Raw genomic sequence first — 25,012 nt, 5'->3', positions numbered from 1 at the left:
ATTGTTGTGGCATAATCAAAATAACGATGTGTAATGTGTTCGCTCTGCTATGAGGGATCATCAGCTGGGGAGGAGAGTTTCGTGTTCGTGGTGCTTATATAACCTTACTTGGTATAAACGAATAATACTGGTTTGGAGTTGGGACAAATGTATTAGGATTTAGGTTCCATTTTTATTATCGTTGATGTATATAACCTTACTTTGTTCGACTTCGGGAACTGAATTAGTTGCTTATCACAATATCAAGGTAATTTGGCCGAAGGTTAAGAAACTTTGGTACCGTGGTGAAGTTTATTGTTTCTTGAGCTGAAATTTGAATAACATAATGTATTTGAAGTTTGAACACGAATTGATAAAACCTGATAAGCTGCTATTTTGTCATTCAATACTGAGCCAACTCTAATAACATTCTTCAAAACAGAAAATTAAAAAGAAAAAGGGAAAAATATTATGTTCAAAACCGGTTCAAGACAAGGCTAATAAAACTTTAGTTCTAGACATACTAATAAAAATATTTGCTGTTAATTTTTATAAAGTAAAATAGTTTTTTTTTTTTGGTACATATAAAGTAAAATAGTTTGTTAATAAAAAAAATATATTCATGTTGGTAAAAAAAAACTCGAGTATAAAATTTCTGTTCAAAGAATTTTTTTTCTTCTCAAAATTAATTTTAAATCTCACTATGAAGTACCTACCACATTGAGAAGGAAGAACAGAGTTTGAGAAATTGAGGTTGTCAGGTTTCGCAACGAAAGTGCTTGACGACCCCAATGGTGAGTAGTTCCTGCCAATCATTCAAAACCCAACTGAATGTTCACACAGATTAATAGAAAGTGAGCAGTGAAGTGTGTACGTAACAAGATAGAAAGAAGCAATCGTTGCCACGGTTAGGAATGGCAAAAATACCCGCACCCGCAGGTATCCGTGGATAAAACCTGCTACAGATAATAAATGGATAGTGGATAATGAGGACGGATAATTTTTTACCCATTTATAAATGGGGCGGGGGCGGATATGATAATATCCATACCCGCGGGTACCCGTTTAATATTACTTCTTAAATATCCTAATTATCCTTGTACCACATAATCCTAAAACTACACTCTCTCATCTTATTTTCTTACAAAAGTGAGGTTGATGAAGTTACCGACATGTGTTAAACATGTTATAGAATTATATTAGATGTAATTTGATTAATTTTCTAGCTTTGATTGAACCAATAAGATTTATGTATTTTAAGTTGTTTACTTTCATTTGGAATTATGAGATTGAATTATTGTAGCTTTGTGATGAGACTTTAACTTACTTGTGAGATTGATGTATTTTAAGTTATTGATTATCTTGCATTTTTATTATTATTTCAACAAAATTAACGTTAAATAAAAGTTCAAAATTAACATTGAATTTTTATTTTTAATATTTGGCTTAATTGTATTTTTGATCCCTTAAGTATTATAATTGTGTAATTTTGATCCCTAAGGTTTTAATTGAGTAATTTTAGTCCTTAAAAGATTACAGTTGTGCAATTTTAGTCCCTCAATTTTTAATTGAACAATTTTAGTCCCTCAAATATCATAATTGTGCAATTTTAGTCTTTTTCATTAAAAATTTAATAATTTTAAAATTTTAATATATAATATTTTAAAATTATATAATTGTTTGCTTATTTATATTAATGTATATTATAATTTTTGTTAATGTATCAAATGATATATATTTATTATTACTAAATAAATAAAATTTATATATTATTAGTATTTTAATATTATTGATAAATTAATATCAATAATATTTTTACTATATTTATAGATAAACTAATAATTTGAAAAATATAACTTAATATATATTAATATACTTTTACAAAAATATAAATATATAAGATCATATATATATTTCTAATTAATATACTTATATTTTTGTAAAAGTATATTAATATATAACAATTTATATTTATCAAATTATTAGTTTATCTATAAATATACTAATAATATTATTGATATTAATTTATCAATAATATTATAAAAATAATAATATATAAATTTTATTTATTTAATAAAAATAAATATATATCATTTGATATAATATCGAAAATTATAATATACGTTAATTTGAATAGATAAATAATTGTTTAATTTTAAAACATTATATATATATATATATTAAAATTATTAAATTTTTAATGGAAGAGACTAAGGGGGTGTATTGGTTTAGGATTTCGTAGGATTTTAAAAGACTTTTTTTGAGTAAAAAAGTCCTTTGGTATTCAATCAGGATTTTATGTCACTTAAAAACAATCAAGTGGTATTCAATCTGGATTTTCAAGATTTTTTAAAGAGTCCATTAAAATCCACTGGTATTCATTTGAGATTTTTTACAACTTAAAAACAATCCATTGGTATTAAAAAATATAAGGATTTTAAAGGATTGTTGTATGAGAGGGATTTTGAAGGACTTTCTAGTGTTATCTATAAATACCAGATTCATAAAACAATCTCATCCAAACCCATCGGATTTTGAATGATTGTTTGAAGTGACTTTTCAAGTGTTTCAAGAATTTTCAAGTGATTTTTTCATATTTTTTTTCTATGCTCCTGTCTTCTCCATTTTTTTCTCTACTAATAATACTGCATTATTGTTCATTGCTCATATATAATATTGTAGTACTGTTCTCATCTCATTCCCCTATTTTGTGAAACTCTGATATGTAAATGATAGTGTTATTGACTTGTTATATTTTTCTGTTTGTTCTCTTTAATTGACTTGCTTTATTTTATTCTATGTAGTTGAATTTGTTTCTTTATATAACACAAAAAAATACTTGAAATTTTAACTTTCAAGTGGTAATTTTTTTTATAACACAGGTCAAGAAAAGAAAAAGGTGAAAGATGAAATTGATATCATAATCTCTACAATATATATATATATATATATATATATATATATATATATATAAGATGAATTTGTTAGGGTTTCTGTGAGTAGAATGAAATGAAAATAGATCTTAGTTGGGAGAAGAACCCTCTCAGCATAAAAATTACGATCTCTCTCCTTCCCTTAATTTGTTACTCTTATCTCTCCTCATTTTATGACTCAACAATTATTTTATTTTTTTTACTATGAATTTTTCTTTTTATTTTTATATTGTAAAATTAGGATTTTTTTTATATTTTAAAAAAATAAAATTAACACAAGACATTGTAGTATCTAATTTTTAGGGTTTAGGATTTATGCCTTCATTAGTTTATTTAAAAAAAAAAGGAAATATTGTTAAAATATTTGTTAGAATAATTTACATTTATAAATATTGTTAAAAATTATCATATAATATATAACTAAAATTATATATATATATATATATCTATATATATATATATATATATATATATATATATATTCTATATCTAAATACTTCCGTTTATATAAAAAAATTATGTATCTAAATATTTTTCCAATATCAAATATACTGATTTTTTTTATATAAAAAATTATCTTATGTTTCTATATTTCTGTTTTTGCATATTTTTTTTATAATGGCTGAGGTATTTGATCCATTGGGATAGCCAAGATATATTCGATCTTGTATGATTGGTGTGCTTCTAAAAATAATAATATAATTTTATTAATTTTGTCTCTTATCCATAATTATTTATATAACTAGTTTTCAACATATATTGTTTTAGTAATTCAAATGGGAGATTCACAAGGAAATAATAAAGGAAAAGGAAAAGAGAAAAAAATATGAAGCTTGGAATAAGGAGGATTCCGATGAATTATTACAATTGATAGTAGATGCTATAAAAAGAGGATAAGATATTATGGACAATTATTATTATTATTATTATTATTATTATTATTTATCTAGACATTATTTTTTTTTTTTATTATTTTTGTTTTTGACTCTTTTTAAATTTGAATGTATGAATTTTTTTAAAAATCTTATCAAATGTCAAAACTCCACAAAAATTCTACAAAATCCACAAAATCCCACAGAATCCATTAAAATCCTGATTTAAAAGTCTTGCAGAATCCATTAAAATCCTGATTTTAAGTTTTATAGAATCCTGCAAAATCTTAAAAGTCATGAAAATCCTGCAAAGTCTTTTAAAATCCGCAGGGTTTTTTTTAACTAAAAAAGTCCTTTAAAATTCTAATCCAATACACCCTCCTAAAATTGCACTATTATGATATTCGAGGAACTAAAATTGTTCAATTAAAAATTGAAGGACCAAAATCGCACAATTGTAATTCTTTAGGGACTAAAATTATCCAATTAAAATCTTGGAGATCAAAACTGTACAATTGCAATACTTGAGAGATCAAAAATACAATTAAGCCTTAATATTTCAATGACATTAAAATATAAACTTAAAACTATTTGTAATTAATTTTTTTAATTTCTTAATAAATTTATAAATATCCATGGATATCCGTGGATATCCATGGGTATTCAAGAAATTCATGGATACCCGCTTAATGAATACCTGCACGGATATGGAATGAGTATGGGGCCAATTTTTATTCAGCAAGACGGGGCGAATTTACTGTTACCCGCCCCCATTGGGGCCCATTGCCATCCCTAGCCACGGTTCCCAGTAAAGTTGAAAATTGAAATCGATCAATTTTTTTATCTTTCACCATTTTGTAGCGCGTATTCTGTGTAGACGGGCCTTCCTTATAGCTTGTAGAAGAACAATCTTAGCCACTGAAATTGGTGGGCCATGCTTGTCATGTAACCAATCATATTCTCCGCTTCTCAATATTTTGACTATTTATATAGAACCACGATAAAAAAGAAAAAAAGCAAAAAGAAAATTGAAGTATAGAAGAAGGAAAATGGCAAATTTTGTTCTGCGGGTTCCGAATACTTTGAGGAGTTTCACTGTGTTTGCTTCATCCAACCCCAACGGTGCACTACTCCCTCTATTTCTTTTGACCAATTTAAAATTGCATCTCTCTCTCTCTCTCTCTCTTTTCAATTTCAAATGATTTATTTTAATATTTAGGGGCTCCTCCTGGTGGTTCTGGAAGCAGTAGTGGTGGTGGTGGGGGACCTGTGATATTGGAGCTTCCTCTAGATAAGATAAGAAGGCCTTTGATGAGGACCAGAGCAAATGATCAAAACAAAGTTCAGGAGTTAATGGATAGTATCAAGGAAATTGGTCTTCAAGTGCCTGTGACCACTTTCTCCTTTTTGCTGATTTATGTTTAAGATCTCTGCATTGCTTTTGGAGTTTATGTACTGTTTCTGCTATATTGGGTTTGTGGTTTGTCCTTTGTTGCGTTTATGAGAAAGTGAAGGTTAGGGTTAGGGGAGTAGGGATGTTGAGTTTTATGTATTATGATGATCCCTTGGATGTGGTTTGAATTGGAGTATAAGCTGAAATTGCTTCTAGTTCTAGCTTTGGTCTTCAAACTTTGTCTGTTGAAAAGGTATGGTCTGAGTGAGAGTACAAAATAACATGAAAACTCACAACCTAAAATGATTTTCTGAATTTGTTTGAATAGCAACATTTGTGTTGCATTCCACGCTGTTAATTGGCTATAATGATTTTGGATCAATTTTGGTTGGCTTCACACAGCCATATTAAGCACAGATTTCAATTTAAAGAACAATAAGGGAGGCTGCATCCGTTATAATGTACTATGAATGGAATTGTGATGTGAATATAATCACCTAGTAATATGGAACGAGAAATAAAAGCTTGGCTAATTTTTTAAATACAATTATTCTGAAGAAAGTGGGAAAAGTATTGTCCAACCAAAATTTATCGCTAGATGGCATGCCTTTGCTTATTACAATACTATTATAACTATTCTGATTATGTTTGTTTTATATGATTAATATGTGATGTTGCACAGAGCCTTGCACAATTGAGTTCCACTGAAGGGTTAGAAGGCAAAAAATAATGGATATGGATCTCCTGCAGTTGAAAAAATAACTGTTAGGAGGTGCAGTTCAATCTTGCACCATTCATTATATTTTAATTATATTTTTTTATTAATATTTCTTATAAGTAAAATTTAATTTTAATGGTTGAGATTCATGCAGTTGAAAAAATACTGTAGAGGATCATGATCCGGAAATAATGAGCCTGTTTCTAAATGTGGGATATGTTTTTGTGTTGCTGAATTTAATGTTCTATAACTGATAGTATAAAAAGAATGTCTTTCGAAATACTAGTTTGATATGATTTTCTAGCATTTTATGTTCATAAAACTTGCAATTCCTCCTTTTTCATATTAAATAAATTTCTGATTCATCGAGATATATTGCTCAGCTGCTAATCCAAGTTCCTTTTTGTATACAGATTGATGTCCTCGAGGTTGATGGAATCTACTATGGTATGTGATTTTCTGGATTGTGTATGGGATCTTATAATTATATTATCGTATAAGTGGGTCATGCTCATTGGTAAAAACAATAAAATCAGAAAGCTGAAGGTCTTGAAAGACTAACCATGGTGAACTAAGTGCATGTTTGGTTTCCAGTTGAAAAATTATAAATTCACATTGAACAGAAAAAAAAAAAATTTTGCTTCTCAGTTTGGTGCATTGAAACTCGTAAATTTTCGTCTGAACTGATACAAACGAGTTCTCAAACATAGTGAAAACTAAATATGTCTATTCTCTTTTGTTTTTGTAGGTTTCTCTGGCTACAGTGAAAACTAAATATGTCTATTCTCTTTTGTTTTTGTAGGTTTCTCTGGATGTCACCGTTACGAAGCTCACCAGCGCCTTGGACTCCCCACCATCCGTTGCAAAATACGCCGTGGTACAAAGGCGACTCTAAGGTTAGTTGACATGTTTTGTTTACAAAAGAGATTCTTAATGTTAGTTAATATGTTTCGTTAACTCTTTTGAAAAGCATAGGTTTTATTGCACGTCGTAAGATAAGGCTTTTATTGTTGTTGAGCTCTTTGTAAAGCATAGGTGATCATATAGTCATATTCATTATCTTGGCTGATTGATTTTCGTTTCTCATTGTGTAGGCATCATCTGCGCTAAACATGTGATGATTTTATCGTTCAAAGTTAGTAACATGGCAATTAGTAATGACAGCAATGTCCTGCTTCTGAAGGCATTGTGATTCCAATGGACATGTTATGGATGATATTTCGTGGGTGTGCTGTGCTATTGTTACGTATTTATACATATGAAGATGCAATGTTTCCTCCCAATGACCAAGAGGACAGTAAACTAACACTACTGGAAAAAATCGAAAATTCATAATCTGATTTTTCTTACTCTGTGTGCATTCTTCTAGTCAGAATGTGGCCTCCTCCATCGCCCTCTGCATACACCCAAAAAAGAGTACGAGATTTAGTTAGGAAGAAAAAACAACATCAAGCATTATTATCTGTTTTGCATGGATGGAATGATCTGAACTTAAATAAGCTCCAAAATAGATCAAGTTAATAATCTTTGTCTTCATGCAAACCGTAATGAAGGCTGCTGTGTATTTTAAATTTGGAATAAAGAAGAATAACAATTGGTTATGTGAGAGAATGTATTGTGTTGTAGAATTATATTAATTTTATTGAATAGTTTGAATTTAAATACACAAAAATAACATAATGAAACTCATGCTCCATAATTTTAGGAGTTGTTACTAATACTGGAATAATAAAAAAGGAAAACAAATTATTCACTAACAACACTATAATATTCTTATTTTAACTAATTGACTTATTTAAACAAAAAATTAATTTAACTAATTTAAACTAAAACTAAAATTGTTTTGACAACATCTAAGACACATGTTCTCAACACTCGTCCTTGTCTTGAAGGTTACAAACTTCATCTTCTTTATAAAAAAATTCAACCTACTAATTTACAATATTTTGGAGAAGACATTAACAACTTAATCTGTTATTCTAGATGAGAATTTTCTTGTTGAAATTTTATTGTTTTCCTCTTATATAATTGGGTTTTAGCATCTTCAACTTTCATATTCCTAATCAAGATTTTTAAACACTTTTCATCATGTTCAAATTTTTATAGAATTCTCTTTTATTTCTGATGGAGTCTTGGATTGAAGAAACTCCATGAACTTCTACATGCCACTCCTTCTTGAATTCTTGAGAAGACTTAAAGGTTTGAATCCAAAGAAAAGAAGGAGAAGAGTTGAAGAAGATTTGCCTAAGCTCGTTGGATAGAACTCCAAGGCTACAAGGAGGAAATCTCAAGGTGAATGATGATTTCTCCTTACTTAAGGTGACTTTTGGCTAGAGAGAAAATGCAAAAGATATCTCTCATGTAATGCTCAAAAGTGTATCATCTACACAAATCCTAATGATTTATAGGCTAAGGTAGAGTGCCAAGGAAGCTAGGCTTAACCTAGAGTTTAATTATAACCATGGAATGGTTAGATTAAACTCTAGGTGCCAAAATTTGAATTTCAAAATTCAAAATTTGAAACTTAAGCCTAGATATCTGGTACCCCATGTGCAAGCTCGTGTAAGTTGCATTATCATGTGATTTAGATCACATTTAAAGTGAATTTGGACATGCCATGTCCACCACCTCCACATGGCCGATCACATGGTTCCAAATGCACTTTAAATGTGTGCTAGATTACATGTAATGTATCCACATGTGCACATTTACCTTCTAGCCTTCAAAATGGTTGAAATACAAGGTCTAAAAATTAATCTATTCTACTTGGCCAAAATACAAGACTCAAAACCAAAATACAAACCTAATGGCCTAAACCCTAAACTACTTGGGCTTTTAATGTACAACCCAACTAAAAAGTGTCATGGGCTTTTCCTTAATGTTAGTTTAATCCTTATCTAGCCTTCTAACCATAGCCCCTTTGGCCCATGGGCCTCCATCAATTTCTTCTTCTCTCAAAGCATCTTTAACCAATTGTATATGCCTTTTGTGTGCTTTTGAACAATAGTTGTTTTCTCTAAAGTAGGTTTTATGATGATATCATATTTTTGGTTCTACTTCTCTACCTTCTCTTGATTATATTGGACTTTACCTTGCTTTAATAACACCATTTTGGGACTTTGGTGCTTCTATTTTAAAATTATCTTGTTCTTCTTCAACTTGTCCTTTATATGACAATTCAATGATATTCTCTTTTGTAGAAAAAATTTGCTCAAAATTTGCTCTTCCTCTAATAATGGATTTAGAACAAAGCTTTTTCCTCTCATTTTTACTCAGAATATATTTGTCATGTATCTTTAATCAAACAATGTTTGTTTTCAAAGAACACTTTATAACCTTTCTCAACTAGTTGTCCAACACTTAATAAATTCTAATCAATTTCAGGAACATATAACACATCAAAAATGAAATGTGTTTTTGAGTAGGTTGAGATTATTACAGTTTCTTTTCCATTCATAGCAATGTACTTGTCATTTCCAACTTGAACCTTTGACATGCCTAACTTTGAATAGATCCTTGTTGTTTGTCATGTGGTTCATACAACCATTGTCAATAAGCCAATTTTGACTCGATTCAATGCTAGAGAAGCATGTAGCAACAAACAAATACGCCTCCTCATCTTGATCAACAAACAAATATGCCTCCTCTTCTTTATCAATAGCCTTTGCTACTTCATCATGTGGTTGATTTCTATTTTTGCAAATAATAGCTTCATTTCGCATTTGATTGCACTCACTATACTTAGCATCAAGTCTTCTCCAACATCTAAATGGTGGATGACCTTTCTTTCCACAACGTTGGCGAACCAAATAAGACTTTTTCCATTTGCCTTTTGCATTGGCTGCTGTTGAACTTACTCCCATTCCATCAAAATCCTTGTTTTTGATGTACTTGGTCATATTTTGTCACTTGCCTAGTAAGGCTCCTTTGATTGTTGATTCCTTTCTCATAAACCTTCGTTGCTCTTGGGCTTGCAAAGCATGTATAGCTTATGCCAATGATATCTCGGAAAGATCCTTTGTATTTTTTAAGATGGTTATTAATGTGTCATATCTATTAAGCTCTGTAACTAATATGCAAATTTACCACCCAACAATTTATCCTTATTAGTAATGTCAATCAATCTATCTGAGTAACCTTTAATCATCTCAGACTCTTTCATCAAATATGATTTGAGAAACACCAATAAATATACATGATTTTGCCTTTGTCTTCTTGGTTTTTTTTTTCTGTGTGGTTATTTATTTGGGCCATGGTAAGATTTCTAGGTAGTGAAAGCACGTCATAATCCTTTTTCATGGCTTCTCATAAATCCAAAGCTTCTAAGTACGATTCCATTTTCACTGCCTAAAGATTATAGTTTTCCCTATCAAGGATAACAGGAGCAACATATGAAAAATTTAATTCAACATCTATCTTACTAGTCCATAAAAAAAAGAGCTCTAATACCAATTGACGAGTATTTTAAATTTGGAATAAAAAAGAATAACATATGAAAAAGGCAAAGTGTGTGCGAGAATGTATTGTGTTGTAGAAATATATTAATTTTATTGAATAATTTGAATTTAAATAGACAAAAATAACAAATGAGACTCGGGCTCCATAATTTTAGTTGTTATTGATACCAAAATAATAAAAAAAAAAGGGGAATAAATTGATCCAATAACAGTACTATAATATTTTTTATCTTAATTAATTGACTTATTTAAATAAAAAATTAATTTAATTAATTCAAGCTAAAACTAAAACTGTTATGAGAATACACACTTTTGGACACATAATCAAAGCACTTTGTGTCGTTGCCTTACATAAAAGCTAAAGCGAACAACGTTGTAAAATACTAAAATATTTAGCTAATTAAAAAGTTTTCATAATGTAAAGGCCACGAGGTCAAGTATTATATTACCATCCATTGCCCAAAAGGAAATCCTTACTCGAGTGTATTGAAACAAATTACTGTAAAAGATATGTACTCTTACATCAATTAGTAAGAAAATACAACGAAGAGTGCATTTGATGTACTGTTGGGAAATGTCAAACATAAGTTTTCCTCCATGTAATTAACATGGGTAATTAGAAAACAAAGGTACATATGTTGAAACTTTTTTCTTAAAAAAGTGCTTTTTTATAACTATATAAGTGGTTTTATATTTTAATTTAATGTGTTTGTCTAATTTCTTTTTTAAAAAACTAAAGACCCGGTGGTCATTTAAACTTACATTATAATAGGATTACAAACTTTATCCTATTTTTAATAAAAAAAAATTCATAAATTGACTCATTTTTTTTTCTTCAAAAAAAAACTCTCTTCAAAGTTCTCTCTATTTTTATTATTCTATAATCTCTTTATTTGTAAAGATCTCAAATCTTGTTATAATTTTACTACGGTTAAATGCCTCTAATTATTGAAGAATTAAACTAAATGCAATTTACTGGTTGCTAATTTCAAATGCACCAAAGGGTGCAATTGGTCAGAGGTAGAAGAAATTTTCTTCCTCTTACATTTTATGCTTTTACAACAATTCTCCCCACTCCAACCAAAAAGAAATATTTATAATTCTCCCCTCTCCCCTCCTTAGATTAGTATGGGATTGATACTTGCAACTTCTTTACAAGATTTTAATTTCTTTGTATTAAAGTCATTATATTTGTTCCATTCTCATCGGTGTATTTTTTCCCCCCTCAATTTGTAGTAGTTCACTTTCCAATACACCACAAATTCAATACATAACATCACTGTATTTTGATCTTAAATAAAATGTCAAGTTCTTTTAGTGTTTGATAAGTCCAACAATATTTACTAATAGGACTCCTACTATTTTAAAATAATGAGCTATAAGTCAACTACTCAATCTTACAAAACTAGTTTGTAAAGTGAATTGTTCTACATTTATATACACTACACTAGTATAAAAGTATCAATATGAAAAGAAAAGTATGATTTAAACATATTAAGCTTTTCACATTCTTGATGCATTATTTTCATTTGGAGTGTGTGAAATCTAGGAGTGTTTATATACTAGTTTGGTTTAGATTTGGGATAAACTAAAATCTGAACCAATCAATTTTGATTGGTTTAATTTGGATAAGATTTTCTAAAATAAAAATTTGTGATTCAAACCAAACCAATCAACGAATTGGTTAATCCATTTTCTTGAAAAAAGCATAGTAGTTATTTATTTTTTTAAAACATAAAAAATACATTAGTTTATCTCAAAAATTAAATAAAACCCAAAATTAAATAAAAATCAATCAACGATGGATTGGTTACTTGATTTTGTTTGGTTTAATCGATTTTCTTGAAAAAAGAATGGTAGTTACTTATTTTTTTTAAAGCATAAAAAATATATTATTTTATCTCAAAAATTAAATAAAACCTATTTTAAAAGAGTGTAAATAACATTCAATTGTGAATAAACAATATAGCGTATAAAATATGAAATTAAAGTTACTAAACATAATTTAACATTTAAAATTAAAGTATTCTAATATTTAAAACTAAGATAATCCATCACATATAACTTTCATGATTCTTTTATGAACTTGAATGTCAATATGCAAATAATATAATAAATAAAAAATATGTTGAATTTTTTTTAGTAGTTAGTCTAATGGCTAGAGTAAGATGAACTAAAAAATAACTTTAAAACTAGCTAGAAAGTGATGAAGTGAAATGGTCGAGATGTGTGACGTACGTTTATGTATTAATCGTATAGTAACTCGTGAGTGTTGGATGCCTAATAAAATAATAAATTATAAAATATATTAATATTATAAAATAATAATATCATAAAAGAATTATTGTAAGTAATGTTTTAAAAATTGAACCAATTACCAAATCGATTAAGATAATGAATTAGTGAGTTAGAAATCAAACTAGTGAATCATTAATTTCTATTAGTTTTTTCAAAAAAAATATTAATATCATATATGTTTTATACTTATAAGTTTCAATAAAATTCATATCATGCCGTAAAAAATCTTTCAAAAAATTATAATCAATATAATATTAATAGAACAACTAAATTATAAATCAATTAAAGTGTATAAATTAATTTTATATAAATAATTACATATATATATATATATATGTATATATATATATTAAAGTTTTTGATCTTGACATATAAATAAATTTTTTATATTATATATATTAAATTTTTCACTCATAAAATTAAAAGTGTAATTTACCATAGTGGTTAATTTTTTAGTATAATATACATTGTATTAAAAGGATTGAATTCTGTCGATGTTGGTTTTGTAATTTTGTATATTTTCACTTTTAAATTGAGAGACAAGACTAAAGAGTAATACAAGGCTAAGACTACTAACATTAAGGGTGTGTAAGAAATCTAAATTGATTGAATAGATCCATAACCAAACCAATCCATATTAAAAAATTTGATCCATTTTGATAAAAATTTTTTTTGAACCAATCCATTTTATAAAATCGTTTCAGTTATCCGATCCATTTTTACAAAGTGGATTAATTCAGTTCCGTTCAGTTTTCTTAAAAAATTGATCCATATGAGTATAAAATGGATAATCGTATCACACTACATTGATCCAAATTTTTTTAAAAAAAAAAGATCCATATTTAAAAAAAATCGAATCACAAAGAGGAACCCTGAAGCGCCGCCGCCGCGTGAAGGGTGCAGGTCGGTGTGCCTGCGGAGGCATTTGGATTGCGAAATCGACATTAGGTGGAGAGTCTCTGGATTGCAAGGTTAGTGCTCTCACCTTCCCAAATTAGAATTTCAAAAAATGAGAGCGTGGGAGAGAAAGCATGAGAATGAGGGAGAATGGACCGTGGTGAGATCAAGACGGAGGAAAGAATTTCGATCGGGATTGGAATATCAACAGAACAAGAGGATGCCAGAGGAAAAGGTGATGAATAATGGGAATGGGTGGCAACGGCATAGGAGATTTTTTGGCAAAATTTATGATGATGTTGTGCCATATTTTTTCACCAATTTTCCTGAGAATTTTGGTACCATAGATATGTGGAGAGTTTTCACAAAGTGGGGAGGAAAAGTTATTGATGTGTATATTCCAAATAAAAGGAGTAAGTACAGTGATCGCTTTGGTTTCGTCAGATTCATGGAGAATGAATATCCTGAGTATTTGGAGAGGAAACTGCAACAAATTTGGATTGGCACTTTTAAGCTCCAAGTTAATCTATCCCGTTTTACTAAGGTGAAGGGGAATAAAGAAGTGGGCACAATTTTGGGCGGTGTTATGGAAGAGGGGGTTCAAAGACAAAATTATGGGAGTGGTATAGTCCAGGGACAGAGTTTTGTGGACGTGGTTAGAGCCAATACAAGGAGGGTATGGAAGCCCAAAGTAACCCAACAAGCTAAGAGTGCAGAAAAGTGGAATGGTATGGAATTTTTTGTGTCAAATGAGGAGATGGAATGGTTACAACGATGCTATATTGGTCAGGTGAGACAAATTGATGAAGTATGCCATTTACACGATAAGTTCTTATCTGAAGGTATTCGTTCAATAAAGATTATACCAATGGGTGATAATCTAGTATTGATTCAACCACTCCCTGGGGAGAATTTTGAGGATTTGATGAAGGAGTTACAGGACATGTTTTCAATTTTGTTTGAATCAATTCGCCCGTGGAATCAAGATGAATTCGTAAAAGGAAAGCATGTATGGGTAAGATGTGTTGGTGTCCCTGTACATATATGGTCAGAAACATTCTTTAGATCAATAGCATCTATTTTTGGTAGATTTGTACGCATTGACGATAGAACGAAGAATATGGACAGATTGGATGTTGCTTGGATGTTAATTCACACTACTTCAGTGGAGGTGATTAATAGGTGGATGAAAATCAAGATTAATGACTACTTTTTTTCAATCAGCATTATAGAGGATCCCTTCGTTAATCCTTGGAATGTGTTATCAAGTAGCTCAGTTAGTAATTTTTTGAGTTCCAGTCATTGTTCTTCATCTCAATCTTCACTTGGGGATAGTAGCTGGGATACTTTTTGTCATGATGTGCAGGAAAGGAATGGTATTTTTGAATTTCAAGTGGAAGAGGGGAAGTGCAACCAATGGATTCAAGCTGGTGAGTATGCAGAAAATCAGGTAACCGGATTACGCGGGTGTAATTTTTGAGAATCTTGATGACATGTTAGTAAAGGAGAATAAGGATTTGAATTCTGGTGATATGGTAACTGATATGTTGGCAAATTTTGACCACATGTTGCGGGGATAATAATAAGCAGGAGTGCAGCCTTTCTGATGTTGAACTTGGGCCTAATAAGGATGTCAATATGGTTCATCATGTTGGTGACCCATACTTTAGGCCTTGCATTGTGCCTAGCCCAAATAATTTAGTTGGAGGGAGGCGTGATGATATTGGGCCTAATGAAGTAATCCGATCTCACTTATTGGAGGATGAAGGATTAATTGACCCATCTTATGTGGAGAATGAAATTCGGCGTAAGGATTTGCTGCATGCGTTGCCAGAAACGGATGAAATTGTTTTAGGCAATGACCATGTTCAGGTTTCGTGTGGGGATAATTTGGTGGAGGGTGTTGTTGGGTCAGGCCAAGCTACAAAAACTACACCTTTGCGGCACAATGTGGTGGAGTGTGGTACCGAGCTGGGCTCCGCATGTAATTGTGAGGCAGCGGCCCACTTTGATGAAGATGTACTAAAGGTAGATTTTGCTGACAGATCCAACCCTAGGTTGTGTAGTAGCGTTGAGGGTGTGGTGCCAGGTAGAGTAGTTTGCATGATGGATAAACAAGTTGGAAATCAAGCAATAATTGCCAAGGATGTGCCTGAAGAAAATGGTTCTCGTGAGGTGTTTTGTGATGGTCAGTTGCGGGAGGTGCCAATCTCCCTAGCTGATGCGGCAACAGAGATATTGTTTGTAGGCTCGCAAGGAGTATCCAATGATGCTGGGAATCGTAGGAAGAGAGGAAGACCACAAAAAAAACAGAATCAGGTGAGTCACGCCGACTTTCATATAGATGATAGCATACAGGAATTGAATGTTGCCTCTGTGGCTGCTCATGTGTGGGAGATTGGGAAAAAATTGGGTGTAAAGGGACTAGTTCCTGATGAAGTCATTGTTAAAGATCTACAAGAGTTGGAAAAGCGTGATTGGGTGGCAGCTGGTAGGGATATTCAGTAGTTTTATTCGGTGAATATGGGTGTGTGGTTGGGTGTTTTGTTGAGTAAATGATTGTGGTGTCGTTAAACATAAGGGGTTTGGGGGGAGATTGAAAAAATTAGAGGTGAGAAAATTGTTATGCAAGGAGAGGGCTGATGTTTTTTTACTTCAAGAAACTAAAAGGGAGGTGATTGATGATAGGTTTTGTAATTCTTTAACTGGTGGTGGAGACTTTGGGTGGGCTTTCAAACTATCTAATGATATGTCAGGAGGTTTACTTTCAATTTGGAGGAGAGACAAATTTACTGCGAATGATATCTTTTTAGGTGAAAATTTCATTGGCGTGGCTGGAACGTGGAAAGAAAATAATATTCTTTGCTCTATTGTTAATCTTTATGCTCCGTGTGATGTGAATAGAAAAAAGGAATTATGGAGTAGCTTAATACAGCTCAGGGTAAATCGTGGGGGTGATGTTTGGTGTTTTGGTGGCGATTTCAATGCAGTGAGGTCAGGCGGGGAAAGAAAGGGTGTGTCTACTCATTGGAGAGATGATGATATGCAGGCTTTTGATGGTTTTATTCAAGAGGCATTCTTGGTTGATTTACCTCTTCATGGGAGGAAATATACCTGGTATAAATCTGACGGGTCTTGTATGAGCAGATTAGACAGATTCTTGGTGTCAGATGGCTGGTTAGCTGCCTGGTCTAATACTGTTCAGTGGGGACTGGAGAGAGGTGTCTCTGATCATTGTGCTGTTTTATTGAAAAATGAGGAGGTGAACTAGGGCCCTAAGCCTTTTAGGGTGCTTGACTGTTGGCGAAATGATGTTAGATACGGGGCTTTTGTCAAAAGCCAGTGGCGGGAGATAGTTGTGTCTGGAAGGGCTGCTTTTGTCTTAAAAGAAAAACTCAAAAATCTGAAAATCAAGTTAAGGACGTGGAATAAGGATACTTTTGGAGATCTTGATCGCAAAATTAGTGAAGCCAGAGATAACTTTAACAAAATGGATCTTAAAAGTGAAGTTTCTAATCTTCAGGAGGAGGATGTTCTTCAGTGGAAGCAGTGGAGGGCACAAATGGTAGCTTATATGTCTTTGAAGGATAATCTTTTGTTACAGAAGTCACGGTTAACATGGTTGCGAGAAGGGGATGGAAATACAAAATTCTTTCATTCTTGTATAAATCGACGGAGGTTTAGGAATGAAATTCGATCATTAGAGGTGGCTAATGAGACGTATTATGAGCCTTCTGCTATTAAAGAGGCGGTCACAGGTTTTTATGAGAAACATTTTGAGGAGAGGTCTAGTAATAGACTTTTTCTTAACGATCCAACTTTTAAATTTTTGCAGGAGGATGAAGCTGCATCTCTAATTTTGCCTTTTACCGAGGAAAAGGTGAAAAATGCAATGTGGGATTGTGACGGATCAAAAAGCCCTGGCCCTGATGGTTTCAATTTCAATTTCATTAAGGATTTTTGGGAGACAATCAAATACGATTTCATGGCTTACATTCATGAATTTCATGCATATGGGAAGCTAGTTAAGGGTTCTAACAGTTCCTTTGTGGTCCTTGTGCCTAAAATAGATAACCCCCAAAAAGTGGAAGAATATCGACCTATCTCTCTTATTGGGTGCATGTATAAGGTGTTGGCAAAGTTATTAGCAAATAGATTGAGGACAGTTATTGGATCAGTAATATCTGAGTGCCAATTTGCTTTTGTGAAGGGAAGATTAATTTTTGATGGTGTTGTGGTGGCAAATGAAATTTTAGAGGAAACAAAGAGGAAAAAACAAGTATGTTTATTTTTCAAGGTTGACTTTGAGAAGGCGTATGATTCTGTTAGCTGGGATTTTCTTCTATTTGTGATGGAGCGAATGAGATTCCCTAGTAAATGGAGGAGGTGGATAGCAGAATGTTTATCTACTGCTCGGGTTTCAATTCTTGTTAATGGTAGTCCCTCTAGTGAATTTGGGGTTGGCAGAGGACTACGACAAGGAGATCCTTTAGCACCTTTTTTATTTTTAATTGTTGCAGAGGGTTTGAATTCTTTGATGACTAAAGCAATTCAGATGCAAGTTTTTAAAGGCTATTCTGCTGGTCGAGATGGTATTCTGATTTCTCTCTTACAATATGCAGATGATACTATTTTTGTGGGAGAGGCCTCTTGGAAAAATGTTTGGGCCATTAAATCTGTTTTACAATTGTTTGAGTTAGTAGCTGGGTTGAAAGTAAATTTTCACAAAAGTAAGCTTTTGGGAGCTAACATTGATTCAGAGATACTGGGCCGAATGGCTACTTTTTTTAATTGCAAAGTTGGTCATTTTCCGTGTTCTTATTTGGGTTTGTTTATTGGGGCCAACCCCAATCGGTTGTCAACTTGGCAAACTGTTATTTCTAAGGTGGAAAAAAAGTTGACTAAGTGGAAAGGCAAACTCTTGTCTTTTGGCGGAAGACTTGTCCTGTTGAAATCTGTTTTATATTCAATCCCAATCTACTTCCTTTCTTTTTTCAAGGCCCCCACAGGTGTGATCTCTCAGCTTGAATCTTTACTTAAAAATTTCCTTTGGGGTGGGGACGATGAACATAGGAAAATAGCTTGGGTGTCTTAGGATGATGTGTGTAAAGAAAAACATTATGGGGGTTTGAGTGTGAGAGATTTGAGATCTTTTAATTTAGCTTTATTAGGAAAGTGGAGGTGGCGTTTGTTAGTAGAGAGAGATTGTTTGTGGGTTAAAGTGATCACTTCTATTTATGGGGCAGTGACTTCTTTGAATAGGAGAGGTGGCCGTAAAGGGGTATCTAGATGGTGGTATGACCTGTGGAATATTGAAGAGGGTGCAACAATTACATGTAATTGGTTTTCTAAGGAGTGTGTGAGAGTAGTGGGGAATGGAAGGAACACTTCCTTTTGGAGGGATCCTTGGTGCACTACAAAACCTTTTTGCGAGAGGTATAATAGGTTATTTTCTATCTCTAACAATAAAGACATGTCTGTGGCGGATATGAAATTATGTAGAGAGGCGGAGAGTGGGTGGAATTGGTGTTGGAGGAGACAATTATTTCAGTGGGAGCAATCTCAGTTATCACTTTTGATGATGGATCTAACTGGTGTTCAAATAGATGATACAAATGATGATTCTTGAAAGTGGTCAACTGATCCAAGCGGACTGTATTCAGTCAAGTCAGGCTACTATATAATTGTTAATGCCTCAATTTCTGCAGAAATCCCTCTTCATAAGTTCATATGGTGTAGGCTTGTCCCTTCCAAGGTTTCTTGTTTTGCTTGGAGGGTGATGCTTGACAGAATCCCAACCAAAGTTAATCTTGCAAAAAGGAATTTGTTACTGTCTTCTAATTCTGGTTGTGTGTGGTGTAATCAAGGTCTTGATACCTCCTACCATATATTTTTCGAATGTTCCTTTGCATACCAGGTTTGGATGTTGTGTTTGGAATGGTGTGGCCTCTTTGCTGCTCATCAAAATAATTTCATATCTCATTTTGAGCAATTCCTAGGCCTTCCGAGTTGTGGTGCTAAAAATCAGTAAAAATGGGCGGTGATCTGGTTGGCTTCAATTTGGAGCATTTGGTTGGCGAGAAATGAAGCTATATTTACTAATAAATTCACATCCCCAAATGATATGGTCGAATTGATAAAACTACGCTCTTGGAAGTGGCTGAAAGCTAAAGATCTTGATTTTTACTATCCGTTCTTTTGTTGGTTAAGGGAACCTGCTGCATGTCTTAATCTTTATTAAGTTAACTGTATATGGGTTGGAGTACCCCTTGTACTCACTTTTAATATATTTCATTTTGCCTAGCAAAAAAAAATTGAATCAATCCACTTTGTAAAAAATAAATTAGTTAATCGATCTACTTTTATAAAATAGATTAGTTCGGTTCAATTTAAATTTTTAAAAATCTGATCCATGAGCACTCCTAACTGACAAGTGTGGACAGATAGACTAACATAAGTGATAGGCTAGCCTTACTAGTGGTGACAGGCTTGGCTAACTTTTAAGTTGTAAAAGCATCTTATAATGTGTGAGAAAATTTAAATGAAAACAAGTTTATTTGTTCATTAGGAAAAAAAATTAGTCTAATTCGCTTTGAATTTTAGTTGGTTTGATTAGGGTACTTCTGAGTCAAAGACACATCCAATCCATTAAGCAAACCAAATTGGTAATAACACCAAGTCTTGGTTGAACCGATCCAAGCAATTAGCCTAAAAAATACTAATTATAAGTATTATTGTTAATATTAGTATGATATAATAATGTTGCACTTATGTGTTATTAATAATGTTAAAATAATACTTATGATAATAACATATAATGACTTTAATTGTACAATTATCGAATTTGTAAAATACAAATCCCTAATCAAATTATTTAAGGTTAGTTTTAATTAGTTTGAATGGAATTTGATCCAATAAAAAAGAATTAAACATATTTAATTATTTTAATTTGAATATTCAATTTTATCGAATTGCCTTAGTTAATGAGAACTTTAACAAAATAAACCAACTTTACTTCATTTTTATTAATTTAACAATGTAATTTTGTGCTAAAATTTGAAAAGTAAAAAAGAAATGATGTGGAGTAGTAAATACAAAAATCTAAGGATGAATAATTGTTTGACTATATGATTTAGTTAACTACATACAATTTAAATCCAATTTCTAATCGATCAAATAAAAAATATTTGCGATAATACTATACTAAATTTTTTCGTTTCTTTTACACCTATCCAAGTTAGTAAAAACTCCCATTTTCCTATCTCAGCCACTCTTATTTCTTTTTTCTCAAATGTTAAATGAATTATTTTCATTTCTTTTGAAGCTTACTTGATTTTTCTTAAATTCAAATTAATAATACATATTTTAACATTTCAAAACCAAAAACCCTAAAATAAAATACATCATGACAATGTAAACTCTGTAAGAGGAGAAAAGGGAACGTTTGGGGTTTCAGAAAGGGTTTTTATATTCCTTCTTATTCTTCTTCCGCTTCTTCCCTCAAACAGAGAGAGGAAACAACTACGATGGAGGGTGTATCGTACGCGCGCATGCCTCGGGTGAAAATTCGCGAGCTGAAGGACGATTACGCGAAGTTCGAGCTGCGCGATACGGACGCGAGTATCGCGAACGCGCTGCGGCGCGTGATGATCGCGGAGGTGCCGACGATCGCGATCGACCTGGTGGAGATCGAGGTAAACTCTTCGGTGCTCAACGACGAGTTCATAGCGCACAGGCTCGGCCTCATTCCGCTCACTAGCGAGCGTGCAATGTCCATGCGCTTCTCACGTGACTGCGACGCCTGCGACGGCGACGGCCAGTGCGAGTTCTGCTCCGTCGAGTTTCATCTTAGGGTTAAGTGTATGACTGACCAGACACTCGATGTCTCCAGCAAGGACCTCTACAGTTCCGACCATTCCGTCGTTCCCGTCGATTTCTCTGACCCTTCTAACCATGAATCCAGCGACAACAGGTGCGGGTTTTGCTTTCCAACCCTAGTTTTTTAGACGGGTTTTTGTCGGTTTCGACTGGGTATTTGGTTTTTGGAAATGGGCATTCTTCGTTTTCAACTGGGTATTCTTTGTTTTTAGATGGGTATTTGGAATTTTGAAATGGGTTTTCTTCGTTTTCAACTGGGCGTTTGGTTCTTTTTCAAATGGGCGTTCTTTGTTTTCAGCTGGGTATTAACCGTTTTTTCAAATGGGTCTTCTTCGTTCTCAACTAGGTATTTGGTTTTTTTTTTTCGGAATGGGTGGTCTTTTTTCAACTGAGTATTTGGTTTTCTTTTTTATTAGGGTGTTCTTTGTTTTTCAAATGGGGGTATTTGGTTTTTTAAGATGGGTATTCTTTATTTTCAGCTGGGTCTTCTTCGTTCTCAAATGGGTATTTGGTTTTTTCATATGGGTGTTGTTTGTTTTTAATTGAGTATTTGGTTTTTTATTTATTTATTTTTTATTATGGGTGTTCTTTGCTTTTAACTGGGTATTCAGGGGAATTATCATTGTGAAGTTGAGGCGAGGACAGGAGCTGAGGCTGAGGGCGATAGCTAGGAAGGGGATTGGCAAAGATCATGCCAAATGGTCACCTGCTGCAACTGTCACTTTCATGTATGAACCAGAGATTCATATAAACGAGGACTTGATGGAGACATTGACTCTTGAAGAGAAAAGAGAATGGGTTGATAGTAGTCCTACTCGTGTGTTTGAAATTGATCCAGTAACACAACAGGTTGGGTTTTTCTCATTTGTTCTCTTTTGAATTATGGTTTTGGTTATGCTCTTTTCTCTGCTTTCATCGGTAATGCTATTGTTAATTCTGTGCATAATTCGAAGTTACTTAGCCTGTCTTCTAGGTTTGGTGCTTAATTGGTAGTTTGTTTGCCTTTTGGTCTTTATCTAACACATGCATGTCAGCTTTTTCTGAACAAATTTGCAATATCATGCTAATCCCTAATCCTGAACATTGTATGTTGTATTTTTAATCTTTTTTGGATAGAAGTGGAGAAGAAAGTGCATTTAGAGATATTTCTACTTGTTTTCTTTAGGTGTTCAATGATGACACTTGTAATTTGGTGTTTTGAATGCATAATGCTTCTTGTGACTGAAGTAAAGGATGCTCAATGTTGTTCTTTCAATTTTTTATGGAAACGACCTCTAATATAGGCTTACAGAATCACATAGAGGAGGAACATGCAGTAATTAGGAGACAAGATTATTTATATTTTGGTCATGCTAGCTGTCACCGAGAAATAATATCTTCTCTTTCCAAAGCATAAGAGCTTATGTTCTGTAAAATTTTTGGTTTATCTTGGAGTAAGGATGGTCTTCAATAAACATGATATTAATGCCATATATCCCTAAAATTTTGTGCCTTTTGTCATTAATCTTTTGGAGCGAGAGAGAAGTCTGTTTAGGTAGCCTCTATAACTTCCAAAATCCAATCCCAAGGTATTGTAAAATCATAATTCTTCTGTCAAGCCTGAAAAACTGGGGGAAAGTGAACAACTTCATACCGTGTCATTCTGGAAGGTGCCTAGAACTTTATGTACTTGATCCTGAAGAAGACTTTTCATGTAAGATAATAACTCAAGCAGAGCTATTAATAGCATTCTATTGCTGCGATGGATTGATTTGCAGTGCGTTTTACCTTTGTGGCTGTTTTGGCAACAATCATGGCCCAAAAAGTGGTTGTTTGCGGGGCTATAGCACCCCTCTGTTGAGGGGTTTTCAAAAGACCTTTTTTTCACCCCTGAAACAGCGTCCTTTTAGGGGGTGTTTTTAAAGGCCACAGTTGACATTCCCACTCCTTTACCAGAACGTTAAAAAAACTAAATACAAGGGGTCCTGTGTGTTTCATCACTTCTGTGTGACCCACTTTATGACCGACATCCTTGCTCTATTGGCCAGAGCCACCCATCTCCGGTGGTTTTCCAATGACACCCATGCAGCACTCCTTTCTCTGTTCTTCTGAACCCTAGATACACTAGATATCCTCTGTTCTGTCCTGTGTGGCAGTGGACAGCCGCATCATCTCAAGGACCAACTCAAAAGAGTGGTGCTTGACTTTTATTGTTATTTACTACCATACCATGTTTTGGTTTACATGTATGACTTTTTATTGTTAATTATGAATATTTCATGAATTTTTAGTAGATTTTATTTTTCATTGTGAGTATCTATATTTATATATAATATACATACACATGCACTGACACACATAATGTGTATAAAAAAAATATCACAATGGAAGCTATCCTATCCGGCTATGTGTTGGTGCTGGTGTTTTAGGTGTTTGCCACCATCCAAGATTGATAACTATAAACTCAAGTGCGAAAAAGAAAACATTGCTAGAATGAATGTGAAGGATTTATGCATCAAGACTGATCAGGTCCTGAGCTATCAATTTCATAATGAATCTTGAGTTGCAATACAATAAATAAAACATTATCAAGGTTTGCAATCCTGCTCATGATGGTGGATGTATAGCATATCCAGGAGTATTATCAATGGCAGATATGGATACTCTTTTTTTTGTCGAAGAAAGGCACATAAAGGGTTCTTGAAATGATGTCTGATGTATCTTGTTGATTCTGTCAAGTGTCAACCACTTGATACCCTTTTTTAGGTTCATTTTGATTTGTTATTGTGAATCCCTCTTTGATATAGTATGTTTTGTTGAAACCAAAACATTGAATTTGCTAACCTTCAAAATCAAATGCGCTGTCTTGAGGTAATTTATGTTTCTATTTTGGCATTTATATTAGGTCATGGTGGTTGACGCTGAGGCATACACATATGACGATGAGGTGCTTAAGAAGGCAGAAGCTATGGGCAAGCCAGGGCTTGTAGAAATTATTGCGAGGCAGGATAGTTTCATATTCACAGTTGAATCTACTGGGGCAATTAAAGCTTCTCAATTAGTACTAAATGCCATAGAAATTCTCAAGCAGAAGCTGGATGCTGTGCGGCTATCTGAAGATACAGTGGAGGCAGATGATCAGTTTGGTGAGCTAGGTGCACATATGCGAGGTGGATGATCAAGTCTGCTTGAAGGATATCAAACTTGTTTCCTTGAACTTGTTTCTTGCATGTCGTATTTGTCTGAATAGTTGTAGCATGTGTTAACTTGTTCAGCTTGAGCCAAATATGCAAATGATTAGTGTTACCTCTTGAAGATAGATGGTGATGCTTCACATTTATGTTACCTAGCTTGGCGGCGGTGGTTAGCATGTAGTATGTTTTTGGCTAAAATATATATTTTATCTCTTATCTTTAAATCAAATTTAATTCTGGTCTTTTATCTTTTAAAAGATCTTATTTAACTCTCTAAGTTCGAGGTAATGTTGACCTAAAATAGTAATTATGTGCAATTTTAAGCCAATTTTGAAAGAAAATTATTAGATTTTTCAGTTGAGTTCGCAAGGCTCACTTTCCACGTTATTTTAAACATATTTATAGGTCATTTTA

At 32.7% G+C, this 25,012-nt stretch overlaps 2 protein-coding genes across 2 annotated transcripts; both read left to right on the top strand.

Moving 5' to 3' along the window:
* Nucleotides 1-4,754: 4,754 nt before the first annotated feature.
* On the top strand, nt 4,755-7,244 carry SRX (sulfiredoxin). Its single transcript, XM_020368442.3, has 5 exons — nt 4,755-4,906; nt 5,004-5,173; nt 6,309-6,342; nt 6,698-6,791; nt 6,990-7,244. Exons 1-5 carry the CDS (start codon nt 4,834-4,836, stop codon nt 7,003-7,005), a joined length of 387 nt encoding a protein of 128 aa, XP_020224031.1. The 5' UTR covers nt 4,755-4,833; the 3' UTR covers nt 7,006-7,244.
* A 13,698-nt stretch (nt 7,245-20,942) lies between these two features.
* LOC109806491 (DNA-directed RNA polymerases II, IV and V subunit 3) lies at nt 20,943-24,827 on the top strand. The gene is made up of 3 exons (XM_020368914.3): nt 20,943-21,519; nt 22,037-22,274; nt 24,310-24,827. The coding sequence occupies exons 1-3, from the start codon at nt 21,074-21,076 to the stop codon at nt 24,580-24,582; spliced, it is 957 nt and encodes a 318-aa protein (XP_020224503.1). The 5' UTR covers nt 20,943-21,073; the 3' UTR covers nt 24,583-24,827.
* Nucleotides 24,828-25,012: the final 185 nt, after the last annotated feature.

This window comes from Cajanus cajan, chromosome 3 (assembly GCF_000230855.2).
Source record: "Cajanus cajan strain Asha chromosome 3, NIPB_CcT2T_4, whole genome shotgun sequence".
Lineage (NCBI taxonomy): Eukaryota > Viridiplantae > Streptophyta > Magnoliopsida > Fabales > Fabaceae > Cajanus > Cajanus cajan.
This window is presented reverse-complemented; position numbering and strand designations above follow the sequence as displayed.